The sequence below is a fragment of the Sceloporus occidentalis genome, unplaced genomic scaffold, assembly GCF_023333645.1.
Source record: "Sceloporus occidentalis isolate IW3139 unplaced genomic scaffold, rSceOcc1.0.p SCAF_3, whole genome shotgun sequence".
NCBI lineage: Eukaryota > Metazoa > Chordata > Lepidosauria > Squamata > Phrynosomatidae > Sceloporus > Sceloporus occidentalis.
The window spans coordinates 159749797-159772713 of NW_028316983.1; the positions used below are offsets into that span (position 1 = coordinate 159749797).

Genomic DNA, 22917 nt, shown 5'->3' on the forward strand with positions numbered 1-22917 from the left:
TCTGTCAGGAAGCGCTGGTGCCACAACAAACTACAGGATTCTACAATATGAACGCATGGCAGTTAAAGTGGTGTTAGACTGGATTATTTCTGCAGTGCGGCTGCAGCCACAGTTAACCTAATTTTCTTCAGTGGAAACTATGTCACTTTCAGTGACCTTAAACCAATTTAACTTTATAATGTATGTACATGTTGAATGTTTATAAAATCATAACAGCCATGCTCAAACTACAGTAACTTCTTTCCAAATCTCTTAGTCTTTCAGCTGATGTTTCATCTTCAGATTTATTTGGAAGCATGCATGAGGACTCCAGTTTGTCTTTAGTGAGTATGGTAAACCTGTTCTTGAAAATCAGATAAAGGAGAATAGCCAAGCGTTCTTATACTTAGTATTACTTGGAACAGTACCATTACATTACCTTTATATTTGGTATTAAACAACATCTTTAAACTATATACATAATGCATGTACTATTCCTCTTTTCAATATTTCTGCCAGATCAGTAATTTGTAGGCTCTTTTTAAAAACAATTCCAATTGCTCTCTTGCTAGCACAGTTATTTGCCTTTCATCCTTCTTGTAGCATTAATATAATATTCTTCTGCTAAATTCTTCCTTCATTTAGGAACGGAGGCTTTTGGTTGTGCTTAGTAACTGCTGTTACCTGGAACGTCATACTTTTCTAAACTTAGTTGAGCACTTTGAAAAACACGGCTTCCAAGGAGTTGAAAAAATAACTCAAGTAAGTCTTAGATCTAAATTGGATCTGAATTCTCAATAACTGTTCAGAATAATTAGTTAGATTAGGCTGTATTCGTAAGAAATGTTTACGGAAAAATACACTGACAGTATTTTAGTATTTAGTAGTTTAGTATCTAGTATAGATTATTTAAAGTACTAAATTTGATTTCACATTTGAGACTAATAATTCCAGAATTAACTATATTGTACAGTAGCGTAACTGTTAGTGCTCACCCTAAAGGCTGGATGGATGACATAGTAAAGAGGGTTGATGCTTCTTTTAGGTGCTCCGAGAAGAGATTAAGCTCTCACCTTTCACCAAGGCATGGTTTCTTTTTGTTTTTTACAAAGATTAAAGTACAGTACTTACACTGACCTGTGGATAAGTCAATCCAGGTTTTTTTGAGTCAATTTTTAAAGTAACATTTCTAGACTTATACATGAGTATATACAGTACATTTTGTTTACACTGATCCTGCAGCCAGCTAGGTTATGTGAATGATTCTATGTGTTTTGAGAATGATATTTCTCTTCCTCTTTATTTTTCTCAAATTGTCCATAATATTGAAACTTTCAAAAGATCCTCCAGTTCTCAGTAACATTTTTAATTTTAGTGATACATAGTTTTAATGCAGTACTTAGAGATAATTTAAAACATTTTAGCATGAAAAAGAATGTTTTTTGGCAACCACTGTTTTTAAATTAGATTTATGGTTTTGTTCTGAGTTCTTCTTGTCTAATAATAGAAATGTCAAAAGTGGGTGGAAATGGAAATCTTATCGTCCTGACTGTTTGTAAATAGATGGTTATAATTTTTTTAATAATAATAATAATTTGTTTTATTTATATACCGCTATTCCAAAGATCATAGCGGCGAACAGCAAGTAAGCTAATTAGCAAGTAAGCTAATTTGCCCCCAACAGTCTGGGTACTCATTTTAGCGACCTCGGAAGGATGCAAGCCTGAGTCGAGCTTGGGCCCTTTTGCTGGTCTTGAACTCGCAACCTTGTGGTTTTGAGTGAATGGCTGCAGTACAGGCATTTAACCACTGCGCCACCAGGGCTTCTTTTAATCAGAAATATTACAGCTTCTTAAAATGTTGTTCTTAGAAGTAGTCACTCTCTAGGAATGTGTGTATTATCGAGGGGGGCGGGGGGTGGAACAAAGCAAATGTATTGCTGAGCATATTTAATTATAATGCATGTAAATAAGATTTAGCTTACCATATTTTATCTTGTACATGTTGGTTTTGGTTTCGACAGTCATCTCCAGTGTCTTTATGACAGGAACATCTTTGGTGACTTTATACCTTGTGAACCTATGACATGTTTCTCTCTTAGCAACGTTGAGGACCTCTCTAATAAAAGATTGCTTAGGCCTGAAATAGATGGGCATTTTAAGCCAGCTTCTGCGCAACTTGGGTGCGTAGCGTTTAGATGATGTACGCATACAACCCACGTTGAAGCTGTGCTCAGGCTACCTAAGGGCCAAACCCGGTCCAGGAAGGAGCAAATCTTTTTTGTCCCTTGCCATGGAACATTTGGGACCATGGCAGGGGTCAGATTGGGACTGTCCCCACGTGATTGCCATGGCCCTGGTGCGAATGGTGCAAGCACAGCCCCAATCTGCCCTTTTTGGGTGGTCTGTTTCACCCCCTCTGTTGTCCATCACCTAATTTCTGCATCTGCAATTAATAAACTTAGCAAGTTTATGTTCATGGGTGACCAAAAATATGACATAGAGCCTGAAAAGAGAGAATTTTTATTAGTGTGTTTTAGCAGACAGGTCTTTCTGGTAGAAATGAATGAGGAGAATGGCCTTCCTTATTTATGCTAAACTATTATATACCATTGTAAAAATGAACTTTCTGTACATACTCATGTATAATTGCTAAAATTTAGTCTAATAATTGACCCCAAAGGCCTGAGTTGACTTATCCATGGGTCAATGTAAGTGTTGTATTTTAACTCTGGAGGGTGGGTGGGGGGGGGGAAGAAACCATTCCCTGGTAAAGGGCAAGAGCATCTTTCCTGGAAGCACTGACTCCCCTCTATTCTCTCATCCATCCAGCCTTTAGTGTGAACACAGTTATGCCTGCTGGAATTTTATAAGTTCTTTGACATTGTTTTCCTTTGCGTCATCCTTTGTTAGAAGCCCCTAGGTTTTACCTTTGACTTATCCATGGATCTTATCAAAATCCGTAATATTGGCTCCAAACCATGCCCTTGACTTATACATGTGGTCGACTTGTAGTTGAGTATATACAGTACTCTGCCCTCAACCGTACTGGGTACTTAGACTGCTGTTCTTCTTTCTCATAATGTATTTGTGAGGAGGCATTTGATAGCTTTCATTTCCATTTCTCAGTATGCACAGCTTGTCTTGTCTGAACCTGAACACACTGTGATTAAATGTTAACTACACTTAATGGAAACAAGCCTACTTACCTCCACTTGTCATAGTTAACATTAACCACACTTAGCATTAACACAAATGTCTAAAATGCAATTTATTTGAAACAGAAGTGGGAGCTTCTGATTCTGTTGCCACCTTGCCACTGTGTGGTGGAGGCAAAAACCCAGGCAGATGACTTAGGCTCATTTTCTGAGTAATGCAGAGGCACAATCCACACACCACATGGATTGTTTTCCTCACATTAGTTAGAGGCAATTTTGTTTGTTTAACTGTTGATCCCTTAGCAAAATATGCCATAGGCTTAACTTTTCAGATTCTGTCATTTTCCTATTAAAGTAAAAACAATATTGAAAACAATCTACTTTGTTTTCTAAATGTTTTCTTATAGAACCTAGTGTTTTAATTTCTGAAGTTGTTAAATGCTTGAATATTTGCTAAACTAAAGTACTGTAGGTGCTTCTGTTGGTATTGTTAACATCTCTCATATTTTCCCCTTTTCTTTTAGGTGAGCATGGATTCATTGAAAGAATTGGATCAACGGCTATTTGAAATGTACATTGAACTAAAAGCTGACCCTATAGTGGGCTCATTGGAACCGGGCATTTATGCAGGTTATTTTGATTGGAAAGACTGTCTTGCTCCAACAGGTAGGTAGTTTTAAAACTTCTAACAACTGTACTGCAGGCAAATAAGATTTAATAATATAAAAATATTTTATATCAGTAAACTTATACTTTCAGTTTGTTTCTCGCCATCAGATCAAATGTTAAAACTTCTCCCTTCACTGGCATAATTTCTAAATCTCTTTTTAAATAACCCAAATAATTACAGTCTCTTCTATCTGTAGTAATCTCCCTGAGTAGTAGTTTTTGTTGTCTTACTGGTTCATATTTCCTACACCTTGGAATAGTTATGAAATACAACTTTGCTGCTCTAACAAAACTTCTATTAAATCTGACCATTTGTATATGAGACCAGAGTGCCATTGTGTAGGGAAACGTGTAGGAACAACATTCAAATCAGCCAAAGAGATTGATGTAAATGTTTTGAGGTGGTTTTTTGGTTGTTGTTGTTGTTTTGGTATCAAATTCATATTGGTTATCAATAAAAGATTTCTGGTCATCAAAGGTATTGGTAAATCTTCAGTGCCTTACCAGTTAGAGATGTGTTTTGCATCAAAATATGAAAATTCATAGTATTGTAAATTATTTAGAGTTAGTATGTTGCACATCTCAGCCCAATTTGGGCACATACATAAGTATCCTCAAACTTCTTGCAGCTATCACATGATGGCAGCAGGGAGCAGGAGTACGTGAAGCAGGAGCAGCATTGCATGCTAGAATACTACAGCCACCAGGCAGTTTCTGCTTGTGTTGCTGTTGGTATGCCACTAAGACAAAGAGACAGAGAGCCTAGACAAACTAGGAATTTGTGCAGAAAATAATAACATGAAATTCAGTAGAGCCAAATGCAAAATTCTACATTTGAGCCACAAAAAACAAATGTACAGGTATAGGATGGGGGATACATGGCTCAGCAGTATTACATGTGAAAATAACTTTGGGGTTATTTTTGATCATAATTTGAACATGAGTTAGAAGTGTGATACAGCTGCAAAGAAGGCAAATGCTTCTTTTAGCCTGAATTAATAGAAGCATCATTTCCAGGTTAAGGGAAATAATAGTCCCACTGTATTCTGGTAGTCAGGCCTCATTTGGAGTACTGTGTTCAGTTCTGGACAACTCATTTTAAGAAGGATATGAACAGGTTAGAGCAGGGCAATAAGGGTGAGAAGCAGTATAGAGTACAAAATATGTGAGGAAAGGTTGAAGGAGCTGGACATGTTCATCTTGGTGAAGAAAAGACTGAGGGGTGACATGATTGCACTGTGCTTCCCCAGATAGTAGGACCAGGTCTGATGATTTGAAGTTACAGGACAGTAGATGTCAGTTAAATGTTAGAAAGAACTTCTTGACAGTAAGAGCAGTTCGGCAGTAGACCCAATTGCCTAGAGAGGTGATGGGATCTCCTTCTCTGGACATCTTCAAAATGAGGATGGACAGCTAGCCAGCTGCTTTAGCTGGAAAACGTGTATTGAGCAGGGGTTTGATCTTGACAGCCCATGAAGCCCTTTCCAACTGTATGATACTATGACTCTGTGCTGCCCTCGGTTGCAAGTCTTGACATTATCACAAGGCAGGAATTAGAGAAATGAAGAATTCCCAGATGCAGTCTTGCATTACTTCCCACAGGCAAACAAACAAACAAACAAAAAATGCTTCCCCCCAGCAACCAGTGCTGCAGTGGGAATATAAGGAATAGCTGTTCTATCCTCAACAAGGAAGGAAGTCTTGAAGGGCTGAAACACTCCCATAAAAAAAAAGGTCAGCCATCATGAGCTGTTCGCAGAAAAAGTCCTGAAATTTCATGGTGGGTTTTCCCCACAAAATGTAATCTGCACCACAATACATTTTTGCCCAAATACATTGGATTTTGCATAAAAAGCAGTAGGTTTGGTACAAAAGCCTTTTTGCAAAAAGACCCAGAATGTCAAAAAAATAAAATAAAATTGAAAAATGTTCAAAAACCAGAAGAAACGTTTTGATACTTTTCCCTCTTGCATGTAGAAATGAAGTAAGGAAAGATTTCTGTCATTTTGGTGCAATATCAAAGGTCTGAGAAGCACCCATGCCATGTGATTGTCTCACAATGATCTTTCATTTGTCTTTCACTGACTGGTGAGGATGATTTCAGTGGTCAGTGGAGCACATTCTGTCATATACTCTGAGCTGAAGTACAAGAGGATCATGTGGTAATGTCATAATCAGTATTGTGCTTACGGGTCATAGGCTGTTGTGTCACGATCACATTTCATTTGGCATAAAACAACATATTCAATTTTTTAAAAAAACGTATTAACTGCAAATAATAAAATCCTTCTATATTCCAGAGTAAGAGAAAATATTGACTGTCTGTCATCTGTGGACCCTTTTTTAATAACTAGGTTACTCAGTTAATTCTTTTTTAACCCAAAAATAATGCAGAGATAGGTTTGGTCTTTGAGAAACATTTGGATATCATTTGTCAGGGTGCCAAACCTTTGTGTTAAACAACAAAGAGGTTAATCTCCTTTATTCTGAAATTCAATATCTGTGATAGCCTTTGAGGATTTGGGGGTGTACCTGGTCCTCAAAATTATAAAATGCTATGAAAATACGTTTCTATAGGAAAGAGACGTTTTGTCATCCTCGTGCCTTTTGATGTTTATCATGGATGTTGAGCAGTTCTACTATTCATTCAGCATAATAGCTGTGTATTCTCCTCCCTTCTCTGAGTTACTTCTGATTGCTAGGTTTCTAGACAGCTGTGCAAGTTCTTTCTGTCTTTGCTTATTTTCAGATGTCTTAAGATTTTTTGCTTTTGTTTTGAAGGGCAGTTTTTAAAATTCTAAAGCAAAATACTGTATAGGATTTGTGAGTGTGAATTAGGCCAAGATAAATTCCAGATGCTTTTTTTCATGTTACTCTGTTACAGCAGCAGCAAGATGAATTTTATCAAATAGTTTCTCCCCAGGAAATCTCACATCACAACCAATATGTTTGTTTTTAAAGTACCACAAATCCCCCCCACACTTCAATTTGATAAAAGTTTTTTTTTTAAATGATCTGCAAAATGGAATGTAACAAAGTACTAATAGGATAAAAATAAAGGAATAGAAGACAAGGGAGAGGAATGAAATGAACTGCCACAGATACAGTTCAGCAAGAGTTATTGATAGACTTAATGGATATTTTGGTAGAGAGTTCCAAACGAATACATTCCTGTTATGTGGATTTGTAATTGGTTGACCGGACGAACCCAAAGGGTACTCAACAATGGCACCTTTTCATCCTGGAGAGAAGTGACCAGTGGGGTCCCACAGGGATCTGTCCTTGGCCCAGTACTGTTCAACATCTTTATCAATGACTTGGAGGAAAAAATTGGGGGAATACTTATCAAATTTGCAGATGACACCAAATTAGGAGGAATAGCTAATACTCCAGAGGACAGGATCAAAATTCAAAATGACCTGAATAGACTAGAAAGCTGGGCCACAGCTAACAGAATGAACTTCAACAGGGAGAAATGTAAGGTACTGCATTTAGGGCGAAAAAATGAAATGCACAGATATAGGATGGGGGACACCTGGCTTAAGGAGACAACATGTGAAAGGGATCTAGGAGTCCAAGTAGACCACAAGTTGAACATGAGTCAACAGTGCGATGCGGCAGCTAACAAGGCCAATGCGATTTTAGGCTGCATCAATAGAAGTATAGTGTCTAGATCAAGGGAAGTAATAGTGCCACTATATTCTGCTCTGGTCAGGCCCCACCTGGAATATTGTGTCCAGTTCTGGGCGCCACAATTCAAAAAGGACATTGAAAAACGAGCGTGTCCAAAGGAGGGCGACTAAAATGGTGACAGGTCTGGAAACCATGCCCTACGAGGAACGACTTAGGGAGCTGGGGATGTTTAGCCTGGAGAAGAGAAGGTTAAGGGGTGATATGATAGCTCTCTTTAAATATTTGAAGGGATGTCATATTGAGGAGGGAGCTTATAACTGTGGGTTTAATGGTACCTTGTGACCAGCCTCAGCACCACACCATTGCTCTTTATCATGAGCAGTGAAGTTACTGTCCAGTTTGGCATTCCAAAAGAAGCAAAATGAACTTTTTGGTTTGAACCTTTGAATTAAAATACCACTATGATACTCTCAGGCGCAGTTCAGTTTACAGACGCTGGTTCACCAATAAGTTACACTGTGAACATAGTTTATTGGTGGGTAACACGAAGCAGAGCGAGGCAGTTTTTCTCCCCTAACATGGATCTTTAGTAGTTTTCAAGATAATATTTTCCAATCCATAATTTTGGGGTAAAGTTTTAGATTTTTTTTTTTTTTTTAAAGAAAAGCCCAAACAAACAAACTTGGCTGGTGAACTGAATGTTATAATCAGGCTGGAGCCAAGTTGTAAATTGGCAGATCGAATGGTCCCTTAACCAGCATAGCAAGGCCATTGTAATAGCAAACATTTCATTATTTTAAGATTTCTCTTTACTGTGCTTAGCAATTTCAATTTAATGAAACACTTCACATTTTTATTAATGTTTGGATGAGATTAGAGCTCTGGACTTGTTCTGTAGCTACGAGTGATTCAAAATTATTAAACCTCTAACTTTGAACTGTGAAAAATCTTCAGCCTTCCAGTTCTTTACTTCATTCATAAGTTTAGATAAGTTCCAAATGTTGAATTTTGAGCTGAGTGCCACAGCTCACACTTTAAAAAAAAGAAGAAGAAGAAGCTTTAAATTTTACCAGTCTCCAGATACATAAGATGATGGTTCATTTTGGTGGTAGTTCTTTGAAATTGAAACTGAAATTTTATGAAATGCTAAGAGCACTTAAAAGATGTCTGAGAAAAAAAATCTAGTCTTAATTTGAGAATGAAGCTACCTAGAAACCATTTTAACACATGTTGTAAAAAGGATTTGATTTTTATCATAAGTCAGGTCAGTCCTACAGACCAGTAGTTTAGCCTGTTATGTTTTGCCATTTAATTTATTGTTTACTTTTCGTGGGTATGCTATTAAAATTCTCATCCAAAATGAGAGAAGGATTTCTTTCTAGGAAACATAAAATTTGAACACCCATGAACAGACTTTAACTCACTATCATAACCATATACAGTTAGTGCAGTTTTCTGGGGCCGAGAGTGTGTAACTCGCCAAAGGTCACCCAGTGGGTTTTCATGGCCAATGGGAAGTTGAGTCTTGCTCTCCAGAGATATAGTCCAGCACTGAAACCATTACAATACACTGGTTCGTGCAATTCCTCATACTCCCATGGGAAAATAAAGCACCTACATGTGATAGTGGCACTGGGCATATGTACATCACATTGTGCAAAAACTGTGTTGCATCTTACATTGTATGCACAGTAATTGTCTGGTTCCTGTGGTCCTTCTATTTCTTCCCTGCAATGAAATGGGTATAAAGATTGGTTGTACAGTCATTCATGTGTTTGTATCATTTATTGCACAGTACACTTTATGTGCATATGGGATTTACAATTAGACCAGTAGTCCACTGTGCACAGAATAGCCCTGTACCCTGATATAAGCCCACCTCATGTGGAAAAGTGTAGATGCTTGAAGCAGAGTATACAAATATAATCCAGTTGGATGGGAAGGCACATAAGAAAAAGAAATATGTCATTTTGAGCTGTGAAGCTTTTAAAAAACAGTGCACCGTAGTGTTTGCTGTTAATTTCTAAATCAACAATTTGATAACTAGACAAGTGGTTTGCCTAGATTTATAGGAGGTAGGAGTCTGACTGGAAACCTGAGAGAGAAGTACCTAGCTAGGCAAGGTCACAGACACTCTTGTCTTTCAAATATATTGCAGAGATTAGCTTTAGTGCAGCAGTTTTGTTATGCCTACAGATGTTTCACTGTACGTTAGGGTTCTCTGTGACCTGTTAGGTCCCCCTTCACTTCATTTTAGTATTGTTAAATGAGGTTTAAATCACAGAGGAGAGAAAGAGATGGTCCTGAAGTGGCAACTTCAAGCCACCCCTTCTGAAGACAGATTAGGGCTGCAGCAACCACACACCACATCCCCAATCCACCTTGAAGCCAGCCGAAAAAGGAGCAGCAAAGATCTGCTTATTTTTTTGGCCAGGAAAAAGCCAGCTTTCCCCCGCCCTGCCACAGCTCTGTGGTGGCTTCATTATGCTCCGGCAACACCACACTGCCTGAGTATCATGATGGAGCCCATGTCTCAGCCGGGCAGCTTCAAGCTGACTTCCCAGAATTATAGGGACGTGCAGCATCTAAATGTTGTGTGCCAATGATGCCTGGAAGCAGGCTTTTTTGGGCTGTCTGTTCCAGTCCTTAGCCATGTTCCATGTAGCCCTGAAGAGCTTTGTGTGGCAGCCTTTATTTCAAATATTATATCATCATACCCAAGCACTTTCTGAATTTGAATTAATTGAAATGCTGCTCAAAACTGGTAATGCAGGGGTGGATAGCATGTGGTCCTCCAGATGTTTCTTGGCTACAACTCCCATCATCCCTGAAGACTAGCCATGTCAACTAGGGCCTACAGGAATTAGAGCCCAACAACATGTAATTTTCCCATTCCATTGTTTTCCCATTCCTTCAGTAATGGGCCTGAACCGTATAATTTTAAATATTAATATTTATTTAACATTGGGGGGTACATACAGGTATTTGGCCTTTTTAACAAACTGGTTAGTCAAATAAGAAAGAACTGTGCCATGAACATTTTAATAAGTGCTAATACTTTATTTGATTTTGTGACACCGCTTTAAGTGCTGTAGCTCCATCCTATGGAATCCCAGGATTTGCAGTTTTATAAGGTCTTTAGCCTTATTTGCCAAAGTGTGCTGGTGGCTACAAAACTACAAATCCCAGGATTCTGCAAGCTGGAGCTATGGCAGTTAAAGTGGTGTCAAACTACATCATTTCTAAAGTGTGGATTCACCCTTGTTTAGTGAAAAGGAAAATGCCTGAGCAAACAAATCTTCTCCTGGAGCTGGAACCACCCTATATTGAAAGCTGCCCTTATTTCAATGGAACAGTCATTCCACATGATGGACACCACACAGCAAGGAAGGTCAGTTTTTGCACCATGTCCATAGAATCTTCACTAATCCACAGAACAGCAACCATGGCCTCCCCCATTGATGGCAGTCTCTCAGATAAACCTGGTCCTGAGTTCTTTAGAATTTTATAAACTAAGGGTAAAACCTTGAATTTGGCTTGTACACTAATTGGCAGTCTTAGCGGGACTTTCAGCATTGGATTACACGTACGGGGTTGTGTGTGTGTTTTTAAGTTTATCAGTTTACGGCAACTACGAATCTCCTAGTGATTTCTTAGGCAAGGAATACTCAGAGGTGGTTTTGCCAGTTCCTTTGAAATATAGCCTACAGCAGTGGCACCACAAGGGGGATGCAGACTGCACCAAGTGTCACCCTAAGAGGGGGTGACACCACTGATCCTCAAACATCTGTATTTTGGCAGAAATAGGCTGTGGCATTCATCTGCTTCCCTTGAAATGCTTTAAGAAATGGTGGGAGTGGGGTGAAGCTCAGTGGGAAGAGAAAGGAGAGGCCCCAGAAATTTCAAATTTTTAAAAATATATTCTTTTGAATTTTTCTTTAAAAACGTCCCATTTTAACCAAATCTTCACTATGTATACGTAAATACTTTTAGGCTGTGCATATGATATTGTAACTTGAAGGTATATTTTTAATTTTGCTAGTTGTTTATGTCACAACTATTTACATTCAGTAGTATATGGGAATTACAATTTATGAGTAATATTAGTGCAAAAAAAATCATTACCAGGGATTCTGTATGGCGTGAAATGGGAGGGGGGGGGAGTGACACCATGAGTTACTGCACTGGGTGACATCCACCCTAGTGACTCCACTGTCCTACAGCACCTGGTGTTCCTTGATAGTCTCCCATCCAAGTAATATCCAGGACAGATCCTCTTAGCTTCCAACAATATCAGATTGGATCTGATGCCTTTAAGGTATTTAGGCCTTGTACATCATGGCAAACTCCACTAAGCATCTTAACAGCCAGATTGTATGCTAGCTGCTGTCTCCAAACCAGGCCCATGGATATCACCATATAAATCTGTATGTTGCATTCCTTGTATTTGTCAGGTGTTGCCTGCAGCCAATTTATTATAGCTTCAGTATAACAGAGGCACTTTAAGGGCCAGGTTTAAAGAAGATGTGCATTCAAAGAGAATTGGGTTTCTCTGTAGCATTCTAGGTATTCCCCTCCATAATGTAAGACTTTTTCAGTTCAATGGATTCATTTTCCTATTTTTCTAAAAAGTGCTTGTGGTAATATTCATAATGTTTGAGTGACAAGCAAACTAAATTCATAAACGTTGCATATCTGTAAGCCCATTCTTCATTTGTTAAATTGCTGTCATTTCATCTTGCAAAGGCTATGACAGGCTATTATTATGGTAACAATAGCTTTATGGATATATAAGTGCATATCACTTATCAGCTATTTTGTATATTGAAGATTGTGGTATAATTGTTAAAATCATAAAGAAGCACCTCTTTGGGTGATTTATAAAATGATGGGGTTTAAACAAATAATAACCTGTAGCCAGTATATGGTTTGTATTAATAAAAGTAAACATTGGTTTAAATACTAAAGCACTAAGGAATTTTTTGGTTCTGATGGGTGGGAGCTTTTTTAATAAAAGAAAAGGGAGTTTTAAATTACGATGTGCCTGTTATATATTTTTGTGAATAAATTCTCTTTGCAAGAATAAGTGATTTTGTATAGCAGCTGCTAACATTAGTTTCTCAAACTAATAAATAATGACTAGAATGGTCAAAAAGTTGGTTTGGATAATGGTTCAGAAATAACTTTCAAGATTGATGGGATGGGGACTTCACAGCTTCCACAGAGGTCTTTAAAGAAGACGAAGTCCCTGATTGCCTTCTGACTCCAATATCCAGTAGTAAAGTAGAAGGAAATCAAAACATTGTCCTTTGCCCAGTGTGCTTGCCCAGTATCACATTAAACCACACCAATAGCAAATGGCAGTACTTGGCCAACCTGCCTGCAGACTTCATGCAGTTTATAGTTGGGTGCTTACTTGAGTTTCCGCTCATGCCAAGTAACAATCTTCCTGGCATTTGGAACACTTTTGTGAAATCATTGTATTTTCTAGAAACTGTCTGTCATTTTAACACTCAGAATAGGAGATGGGGCCTGAGATATTTATAGCCCTGTTTTCTTCAACCTATTTTTCTCAAGCTAGGGGGAATTTAGAATTAAGGAGTTCAAAACAGGAAATATGATTAAACAGGTGGGTAGTTCCTCCAAAGACTTTCCAGAGCTTGCCTACACATTCATGTTTTCTTCTGACGACAATGACAGTATCAGTGCAAAAGTAAAGCTTTGCATCTTGAGATCCTTCTGTGATCAGTGGTGGGATATTTCCAGTAAAAGCAGGAAATGGCTCATTAAAAAAAAAGATCTCTACATGGAGATGATCACGGTTCACTTCTAGTAAATGTTTTTCTTACTCTTTAAGTTACTGCAGTCTTTTCAGATTAGATATCTTGACCTGAAGATCAGGTTTTAAATGAAGGTGAACAATTCATATCCACTGTGGATTCCCCTCCACACATACACTTTTAGAAAGTTTATTTTCTTAAAAATATTATTATTGTCAGGGGACCTGAACACAAACAAATAAAGTAAGCTATTAAGCTTATAATTTTAACTCAAATGATAGTTGTTTACAAAAAAGTAATGTACTATATTTTTTAAAAAGTGGTTTAGTGTTCCATTATCCAGGAAATCCCGAACCCCTTTTAAGCAGATTTATAATATAGTTTTTAGCCAGAGACGTCAATGAGGTTAGTATCAGAGCCCTAAGATTTTACCAAGTACTTCCTCTTTCACTTCCAGAGGATGTACCAGTTGAAACTGTGTTTGCTTTAGGACTCTTCAGAAAATTGCATAATCTTACTCTTTATTTCTAGTTCTAATTTAATAAAATGAATAATAAAATAAAATAAATGCTATGTCTCAGATCCTGTTCTCACAGTTGGTAACATGGATATTAATTAGTATCACACCTATTTTTCATTTATCAAATTAGCTAGAGGAATTAGTACTGAATGTCATTTCTTTCTTTCAGGGAATGTGTAATAAACATTTTCAGGGAAACAGCACTGTATTCCTCTTCTAATGCCAATGCAGGATTACTGTGTAGATTCACAGGTTTCTCACACAAAACAGCAGGCTGTGTACATTCATCTAGGTGCAACAATCTCTACATGTTTACCTGTGGAACAGAGAATGAGGATCCACAAGGTGGCATTAATGTTTTTGAGGAACAAGGCCATAAGGTTAATAAAATGCATTTGATTTGTCAGGGCATTTGATTTGTTTGCACTTGTTCTTTGCAGAGACATCTGCCTGGGTTATTGAAATAACTGGGCCTTTAGTCTAATCCAGAAAGGCAATTATTGTGTAATAATGCACAAGTTATATAGTAGTGGCATATTAATGGTGGTGGATTTTTTCCATCGTATCATCTGCTCTGTACATGACAACTTTTTTTTTTCCTCACTGGGGAATTTCCAAGTCAAAGTTCTACCTTTTTGTGAGACAGTTCAAAAGGTTATGTGGATGGGAGCGGCTCCTTCAAATACCATGACATCACATATGTTGTCAAAAGATATCTTAAGAAGGTTATGATTTTTATAACTTGCATCATCATCATCAGAATTAGTGGATACATAACCTGTTAAGGAAAAAGCAACATGGGATATACAGTGAAAGAAATAAAACATGTATGTGAGAGTCAGGATGACTCAGCAAAAGCAATTAGAAGCCACACAGGTGTAAAAGGTAATGTAATTAGCAAGTCCTAAATGCCAAGGACAGAAATGCAAAGTGAATAACTGAACACACCTGAGAATTGTTAAGTGGACAAGGTGAAATGATGAAATCATTAATTATGGGATGAATCAAGAGAACCAATGAGAATGGATGTACACGCCCACTGGGTGGAAACTGACAAGAGTGGGTGGTGTTTTCCAATGACTATAATAATTGCTATGAATCCCAATGTATTTTGTGGGTAGTAGTAGTGGATAGTTGGAGAAGTATTGGAGTTGTGTTGGATAGTTTTGGAGCTGTATATAGTAGAATAAAGTAGATCTTTTATATAAGACTACTGAGTTGTCTGGTGTCTTGAGAGAAGATACAAGAGCCAGCTGGATCCTGAAGAAGTGAGAAGACTTCTGTGGAAGCAAGAGTGAGAAGGCTTACAACTCCCATCATCCCTGACATCATCATCATCAGAATTAGTGACAAAAATAAAACCAGTATTTTAGGAAGGTTTTGTTGTTTCTGCTGTTGTGTGCCTTCCAGGTGTTTCTGACTTATGGCAACCCTAAGGCAACCCTATCATGAGGTTTTCTTGACACGATTTTGTGAGAAGGGGCTTACCTCTGAGGCTGAGACAATGTAAGTTGCCCAGTGCATTTCCATGGCCAAGCAGAATTCAGACCTTGGTCTCTAGAGTTCTAGCCCAGCGCTCAAACATCATGCTGGCTCTCTTAGCATGGTCATCATGTAAAAAATCCATAGGATGGCATGCTAATCAAAATAGTGGGCAAAGGCTGTTTTACACATTCATGTACACCAGTGGCCTTCATTTGATGATTTGCTTCCAATTTTAAGGCATGGTAGGTTGCACCACCACCATTTCTTTTGTTTCCAGAATGCAGGGTCTTATATCTGTAGCACAGTGTGCCAAGTGTTCCTTGTCCTAGTGAGAAATAAATCATATTAAATTATCAGTGTAAAGATGATGTGTGGTTACTTTTCAGTTACTTTGTGCTGTTCAAAGAAGTGAATGTTAAAAATACAGCAAGAATCTGAGGAACACTCTGATTGTATTAGAAAATCTGGCTTTTTCTATCTAGTTGATCTTTTGGGAGGAAGGGACATTTTTTTCACAATACAGGATCTCTTGTCAGCCGTACTCTGCTAGGTGTTCCTCCAGTACAAAAGGGACCTGTTCACAATGTTAGCAAAGCTATCGTTGTTTACATACAGTAGAGTCGCACACGCACACCATCCATAAGTCTGAAGTAATGATCACAAATAATCTACTATGCATGTGCTGTGTTCATATCACTGGTTTGATCAGATGCTGGTTATGTAACCTAGTGTTGAGGATTTTATATTTGGGGCTAGTTTGCCCCCCCCCCCCCCAGTTTTGTATCTGTCACTGTTGGTTCATAGCTCACATGTTGTGAGTGTGGGAAAAATACCATTGCTCTCGAAGCATTGAACATTCATATAGTCTTTGCTGCAAAAGTGTTTTAAGTTTTGCAAATCTGCAAGAAGTGCTTTTTCACTTTTAAAAGTGGTTTGAGGTTTTTTTTTAATCTTGGATATGCGGGTAGGCTATAGATCACTTGTGAAAAGGAAGTCCAGGTTGCACTTCCTGATTGAATAGCCAGAATTGTTCATCATATCAAGACAGGGCAAACCTCCGAGAGTTTAATGTAGAGGGAAATTGGGTTGAAAATATTCTTCCTTTCCGGCTTTCTTGGCAACATTTACTTCACTTTGTGCTCTGTATATTTGAGCTGGGTGAGTGGTTGAGTTCATCCCCTCTTTGAAGGCATTCCAGCTTTTTGTTAGATATATTTTAGAATTTAGAGGTGGTAATTTGCTGGAATACTTGGAGCAAAAAGTTCTGACACCTTCAGATGTGTTCAAATAGTTCTGTGCTTAGGATAAGACTATAAGAGAAACTTTAATTGGCCTGGTGGCATGAATCCATCTCACCCAATAATCCATTTCTGCTGTTCAGAGCACAGTGGATAACCCAAAACTTTAGAGAGTGTTTCTTTTCCATGTCCTAACCACCCATTTGATTAAAATCTTAAAGTACCTCCATAAATTACATGGGTTTTGGCAAATGTCTTTTGCTTCTACATCTATTCCGTGAAGGGCGTTTTATGATTTTTACACATTTATTGATTCTTCATTAGTGTAAATATGATGTTCCAAGCTTTCCTTGAAAAGTAGTAATGGGTTCTCTGTTCTGATGTTGTTAATTGTCATCAAGTCAACTTTGACTTATGGACAACTCATGAATTAGAGACCTCTAAGTTACCCATTCACCAACAGCCCTGCTCAGCTCTTGCAGATTCAGCACCATGGCTTACTTGGCTCAGTCTATCCATCTGTAATACAGTCTTCCTCTTTTCCTACTGCCTTGTACTTTACCAAGCAACACCATCAGTAGTAGTAGTAGTAGTAGTAGTAACCCACTTTTTTGCCAAAACTGGGACTCAGGATGGCTTACAATTTAAAAGAACAGTACAATTAAAAACATACAAAAGTGCTGCATTAAAATAGTATTACTCTCTTTTCTAGTGAGTCATGTCTTTCTCTGAAGTTCTCTGAGGGAACATTTATTCTGTATTTCAGGGATGGAGAACCTTTGTTCATCCAAGTCTTTTAGCCAGCAGACACTGTCAGTCTTACCCAGCAGGACAGATGGTAAAGGAGGGCAATTCAAAACATCTAGAAAGTAGGAATGTATAAATCTTTGCTCACATTGTTCTCATAAATAAGAACAAAAATATTTCAGAAGTGTCCTCTGTACAGTACTGTATTTTTTGTGTGTGCCTATTCCAATATTATCCAAATTTTGGGACTTTTAAAAAAATAGTTACTTGTCCCAAAAAATTGTACTGTATATATCATACATATAAGTCTAGAAATTTTAGTCAAAAAATTGACCAGAAAACCTGTGTTGACTTATTCATAGGCCAACGTAAGTACTGTACTTCATCCCTTATTTAAAAAGGAACCATCCCCTGATGAAAGGCAAGAGCATAATCTGTTCTGAAAGCACTGGAAACATACCCCCTACCTCCATCCATCCAGCCTTTGGTGTGAGCACACACAGTTATGCCTGCTGAAATTTTGTAAGTTCTTTGGCATTGTTTCCCTTTCCTTCATCCTTTAAATCCTTTCTTACTTGCCCCTAGGTTTTACCCTCAACCTATCTACAGGTCATATTAAAATCCATAATTTTGGCCCCCAAACCAATCCTCAACTTATACATGAGGTCGACGTATAGTCAAGTATATATGGTAGTTTGTACAGAAAAAATGTATTTTGTATAAAAACAATGCTCTCTTTTTCATAAAGTACTGAGTTTTTTTCGTGCAAGAAAATATATTTTGGTGCAACTTCCTCCCCTGCTCTTAAGACAAAACATCTTATAGCAATTGATAGGTTTTTTCCCAGTGGGGTGGGTCAGTTTGTCATCAAGACATACTTTCTTATGAAGAGTAAGGAAATATGTGACTATTCTATACCTTCTAACTGGAGAGCTAAAGATGCCCCATCTCTCCTATACTTCCTGCACCCTTTAGCAGATTTCTGACAGCAGTGAAGGAATCAATGCTTGAGAACACCCATATTCAAGAGGTCAGATATCAGAGCAGCCTTCACCGTAGCCCTAATGCTTGAGAGTGCTCATCTAAGACCAGTGTACTAATTTTTTAGAAATTATTACAAAATGTTTTTATAAAACTTTTAAATAGTGTTATGGAGTCCTATGTGTCTTGCAGATGAACCTTTAGTGACTGGGGGGGGGGGGGCACTTTTGGGTCTGGTGGACTGCATGCAGGCCCAGGTTGCACTTCACCCGCTCCTGCTTTTGTCTATTAAGAAAACAGTTCTGGCAGCCATTTTTTCAGCTGTGATGGAATCATTTATGTGCTGCATATTTATAGGTCTAATAAAAGCTTATAGGGAAAATCTGCTTTCCAGGTTTATTTCTCTTTGTAAAGAATATAGATATCTTCTCTTTACCTTCCTAAGCAGTGTTTATATTTTTTAAAATATTATGAATAGTGTGTAAACATGTAGGTAATAATGATTTGGAATTGTTTGGTTAAGAGCCAGATCCCTCGATCTGAGAACAAAAAGCATACACTCATAGGGGGTTGTAGTCTTTTCCTCTAGTGGCAGTCCCTTGTGGAATAAAAGAAACTGTATGCAGAGTCTCTCTGACCATTGCTCTCCAGCCCAGAATTGTTTACATCAGGGCTGGGTAACCTCCATGAGCCTGAAAGCCAGATTTTGTCCACTGAGACTATATCACTGCTATACCAAATGTTGGCACCATGGTGGCAAACAAAAAAACAAAATGTACATTTCATTTTTGCCACTGCTAAATTTCAGCAGCAAGGGCTACACATTTTTGCAGGGGGCCACATGCAGCCTTTGTGAGGCTCAGGCAACAATTACCCCATTTCCAAGTTCCAATGCAGACTTTCTGCTTGTGTTGTATATTCAGCTCTTTAAAAAAAATCTTTACTTTCTTGTTTTCAATAGTAATTAAAATAGATGCTTTTAAGCACCTTTTTGTTTAAGAATAAAATCTGAAAGCTACCATCCACTGGCACAAACACTTTCTTCTCCCATCCACCTTTTTTCCCCTCACCACCAATAAAAGAGCAACAAGACAAGGCACAACATAAGCTAGCACGGGAATCTCCTGATATCCCTCTTTTGCCATTTAGTAATATCAGTGTAAAGTTGCAGTTACACTGTAAATGTTTTATCCCTCGTTAAGTTAGCTGTGATTTAATGTAACTGTACCTTGTTCACTGGAGGAAAGTTGTTTCCATTGGTTAAGGGATTGCAAAAACCCCACAAACCACCAACAAACCTAAACCGTACTCTTCTAAAGAAGGAAGAAAAGGATGCCAGACTAGGAACGTCTGGCTTCTTTAACCTTTTGCTTTAAGGAAATGTACTTTTCTCCATTTTGCTTTCAAAAAGGAAATAGATTGTGGTAGTGTGGTTGGGAGAAGTTTTCACTTTCTATATTCTGGTACCCAAGTCAAAACTACTTATGTCAAGGAATGAGAGGCCAGCATGGCACAAGTAATTATGCCCAGTAATACAATCTGTCTTTCAGGACAAGCAAATGGAAATGACCTTCTGTTTTATGTGCATATGTTTAATTACAGGTGTTAGAAACTATCTGAAAGAAGCCTTAGTGCACATCATTGCTGTACATGCTGAGGTGAGGCAATTTCAGATTATCCACACTTAGTACCTAGAACATATTGATGAAATTGAAACTTTGCTCTTCAAGAAAAGTAAACCTCTTTCAGTACTAAAAACAATTTCAAGAAATAGGCTAGACAGTTTGGTGGTGGGTTGTGACTCCAGTGTGACTTGAAATGCTCAGGATTCTGTGATGCTGCTGTGCTAGCAGCAGCATAGAGTCTTTCATTGAGAGAAGAACAGTGAGAGAGGGATGTAGAGTGAAAAGGACTGCTTAGAATGGAATACAAGTTACTGTAGGTCCCTGCTTGTTTTACCTATTTGTACAGCCTTTGGGGGTGACTGATAGTCTGCGTGAACTAGAGATGGGAAGACTTTTTTTTTCTTGATAATGCTCTTTGGGGGAAAAATAAATTTGGGATGCTAAATGTCATTATTTCAATTTGAAATCTGCAGGTGTTCACCGTCTCAAAAGAACTTGTGCCCCGAGTGCTGTCAAGAATTGTGGAAGCAGTTGCTGAAGAACTGAACAGGCTAATGCAGTGTGTTTCATCTTTCAGTAGAAACGGTGCCTTACAGGTAGCTGAGATCTGGAAATACTGTGGCTGAAGAAAGAAATTATATCTCTGGTCCTTGTTAGTTTAAAAATTATTCCTTCACTCCATGGAATCCTTAGAAGTGTGATTCTGTGTGTGGATTTATGCATTTAATAGCATCCCTGCACTATTACCAAACAACAGTTCCAAGAATTCTTTGTTGGATGCCATGGCAGTCTTGCGTAAACAACACAAGTTTGTAGGTAAACTAGATGAGTTTGTAGATAGATCACACTACACAAATACACTCCAGAAACCTACAACAAGCATATTGGTGCAGAAATAGTTATAGGTAGGATTCATGCTGAAGTAATGATATAGAGGCATTTTTGAATCGGACATTTGTAAAGCTGGGTTCAGGAAAGGAGAAAGCATTAGAGGTCATAATGCAAACATACATTAGATAATGCAGCACACCAAAGAACTTCAAAAGAAAATCATTTGAGCTTTATAGATGATAGCAAAACCTTTGACTATGTACATCATTAAAAACCATGGATCACTCTTTAAAAATGGGTGTGCCATATCATTTGATTGTCCTGATGCATAACCTGCACTCAGGATATAAAATATGGAGAAATGGAATGATTTCCAACTGACTTGGAATGGCAAAGGAAGGTTTATATTAAGGGGGGAAATGACCACAGATGATTTGCATAATTTTAAAGCAGGCAATGAAGACGCTAAAATAGTTCAAGATGTTGTATGTACCTTGGCCCAGTCATTAATCAGAAGGGAGACTGCAGTCAAGAAATCAGTAGAAGGCTAGGACTTGGAAGGGCAGCTATGAAGGAAGATTCTGAAGTGTAAAGATATAGCATTGAATGCTAAAATTACAGTTATTCATGCCATGATATTTCGAATTTCTGTGTATGACTGTGGAAGCTAGATCAATTTATTTGAGATGTGGTGCTGGAAAAGACTACTAAAAAGACAAATAAATGGGTCCTAGATAAAATCAAACTTAAACTCTCCCTAGAAGCCAAGACTCACTAGAAAAGACAGTAATGCTTGGTAAGGTAGAAGACAGTATAAGAAAAGAGGAAGACCATATTACAGATATGTATAGTCCAGGGGTAGGCAATCTTTTTGAGCCGGGGGCCGGGTTGCTGTCCCTCAGACAACTGGGGGGGGGGGGGGGGCGAAGCCAAAAAATAAATAATTAAATAATTTTTTAAAAAATTAAATATATAAATAAACCAGGACAAATGTAGGACACAATTTTCAAATGGAAGACACGTTTTAAAAAAAAATGGAGGACACGCGAAAAAATTTGCTGATTTTTTAAAAAATGTTAATATAAATGCATGTTTCTGAGGCTTCTATAGACAATTGCCCCCCAAAGGCCCCAGCAGCAATCAGTGGCAGGACTGGGCTGGGGCCGGTCCCAAGGCCTCGCCGGGCCGCATCCGGCCCGCGGGCCGCAGCTTGCCTACCCCTGGTATAGTCAATCAAGTAAACCATGACCTTGAGTTTGCAAGACCTGAGAGGGCTGTTAAGGATAACATGACTTGGAGGTCTCTCATTCATAGAGTCACCATAGGTCAAAGTCGATTTGACTGCAGTTAACAGCAGCAGCAACTGATGACTACACTGGCTAATGATAAAGAGAATGGTAGTATATCACAGTCTAGAGAGCACCATTAAGCTGAAGAAGACTCCTCTGACATTCTACCCTCCCACTGGTGCTAAGGTAGGGAACATGTGACTCTCCAGTTGTTGGATAGCACCTCCCGTCATCCCTAGACTGCATAGCTAGTGATGATGGATAATGAGTGTTGCAGTCCAGCATCATCTGAGGACAAAACAGCTTCCATCCCTGAGACAGAATATGAATTCCTTTTGCAGTAGCATTTTCTCTGGGAAGAGAACTGGGCAAAAAAGAAAAAAAAAGAATGATTTGTCTAGTTGATCTTTTGCAACTGTCACCACTAGAGTAGTCACCTAAGGTGTGAAAGGCAGTTACTATTAGTATAAATCAGCTTGCATTCCTATGTGTGCTGTTGCTGTTGCAGGGACATGCTCCCACCAATCTCTTGTCCAGACAGCCCTGAGAATCAAATGATTCAGCAAACTTTATTGGGTCTACATCAGGCCTGCACAACATACGGCCCATGGGCCTCATGCAGCCCTGCAAGCGATTTTGCATGGCTCCCAAGGATCTGGAAGACTTCAATTCACCTCCATTGACTGGAAGGCAAATAACAAAACCTGATTACCAAAGCAGAAGATTCTGTGCCATACGGTCAAGGCATTAAAGAGTCAGGAGCCCTGGTGGCGCAGTGGTTAAATGCCTGTACTGCATCCACTCACTCAAAACCATAAGGTTGCAGGTTCAATACCAGTGAAAGGGCTCAAGCTTGACTCAGGCTTGCATTCTTCCAAGGTCGCTAAAATGAGTACCCAGATTGTTGGGGGCAATTAGCTTACAGTTGTAAACCACTTAGACACTGTTAGTTCATGTATGAAGCAGTATATAAATGAAGCTGT

At 38.4% G+C, this 22917-nt stretch overlaps 1 protein-coding gene across 3 annotated transcripts in view; it reads left to right on the forward strand.

Annotated features, from left to right (window-relative positions):
* LOC149316996 (exocyst complex component 2) overlaps positions 1-22917 on the forward strand; it is a 105173-nt gene that overhangs the window by 70154 nt on the left and 12102 nt on the right. For all 3 annotated transcript variants that reach the window (XM_089516637.1, XM_089516638.1, XM_089516639.1), the window contains exons 21-25: positions 257-323; positions 625-741; positions 3661-3802; positions 19792-19847; positions 20288-20410. In XM_089516637.1, the coding sequence (XP_089372763.1) occupies positions 257-323; positions 625-741; positions 3661-3802; positions 19792-19847; positions 20288-20410 (505 nt within the window). The remainder of the gene's footprint in view (positions 1-256; positions 324-624; positions 742-3660; positions 3803-19791; positions 19848-20287; positions 20411-22917) is intronic.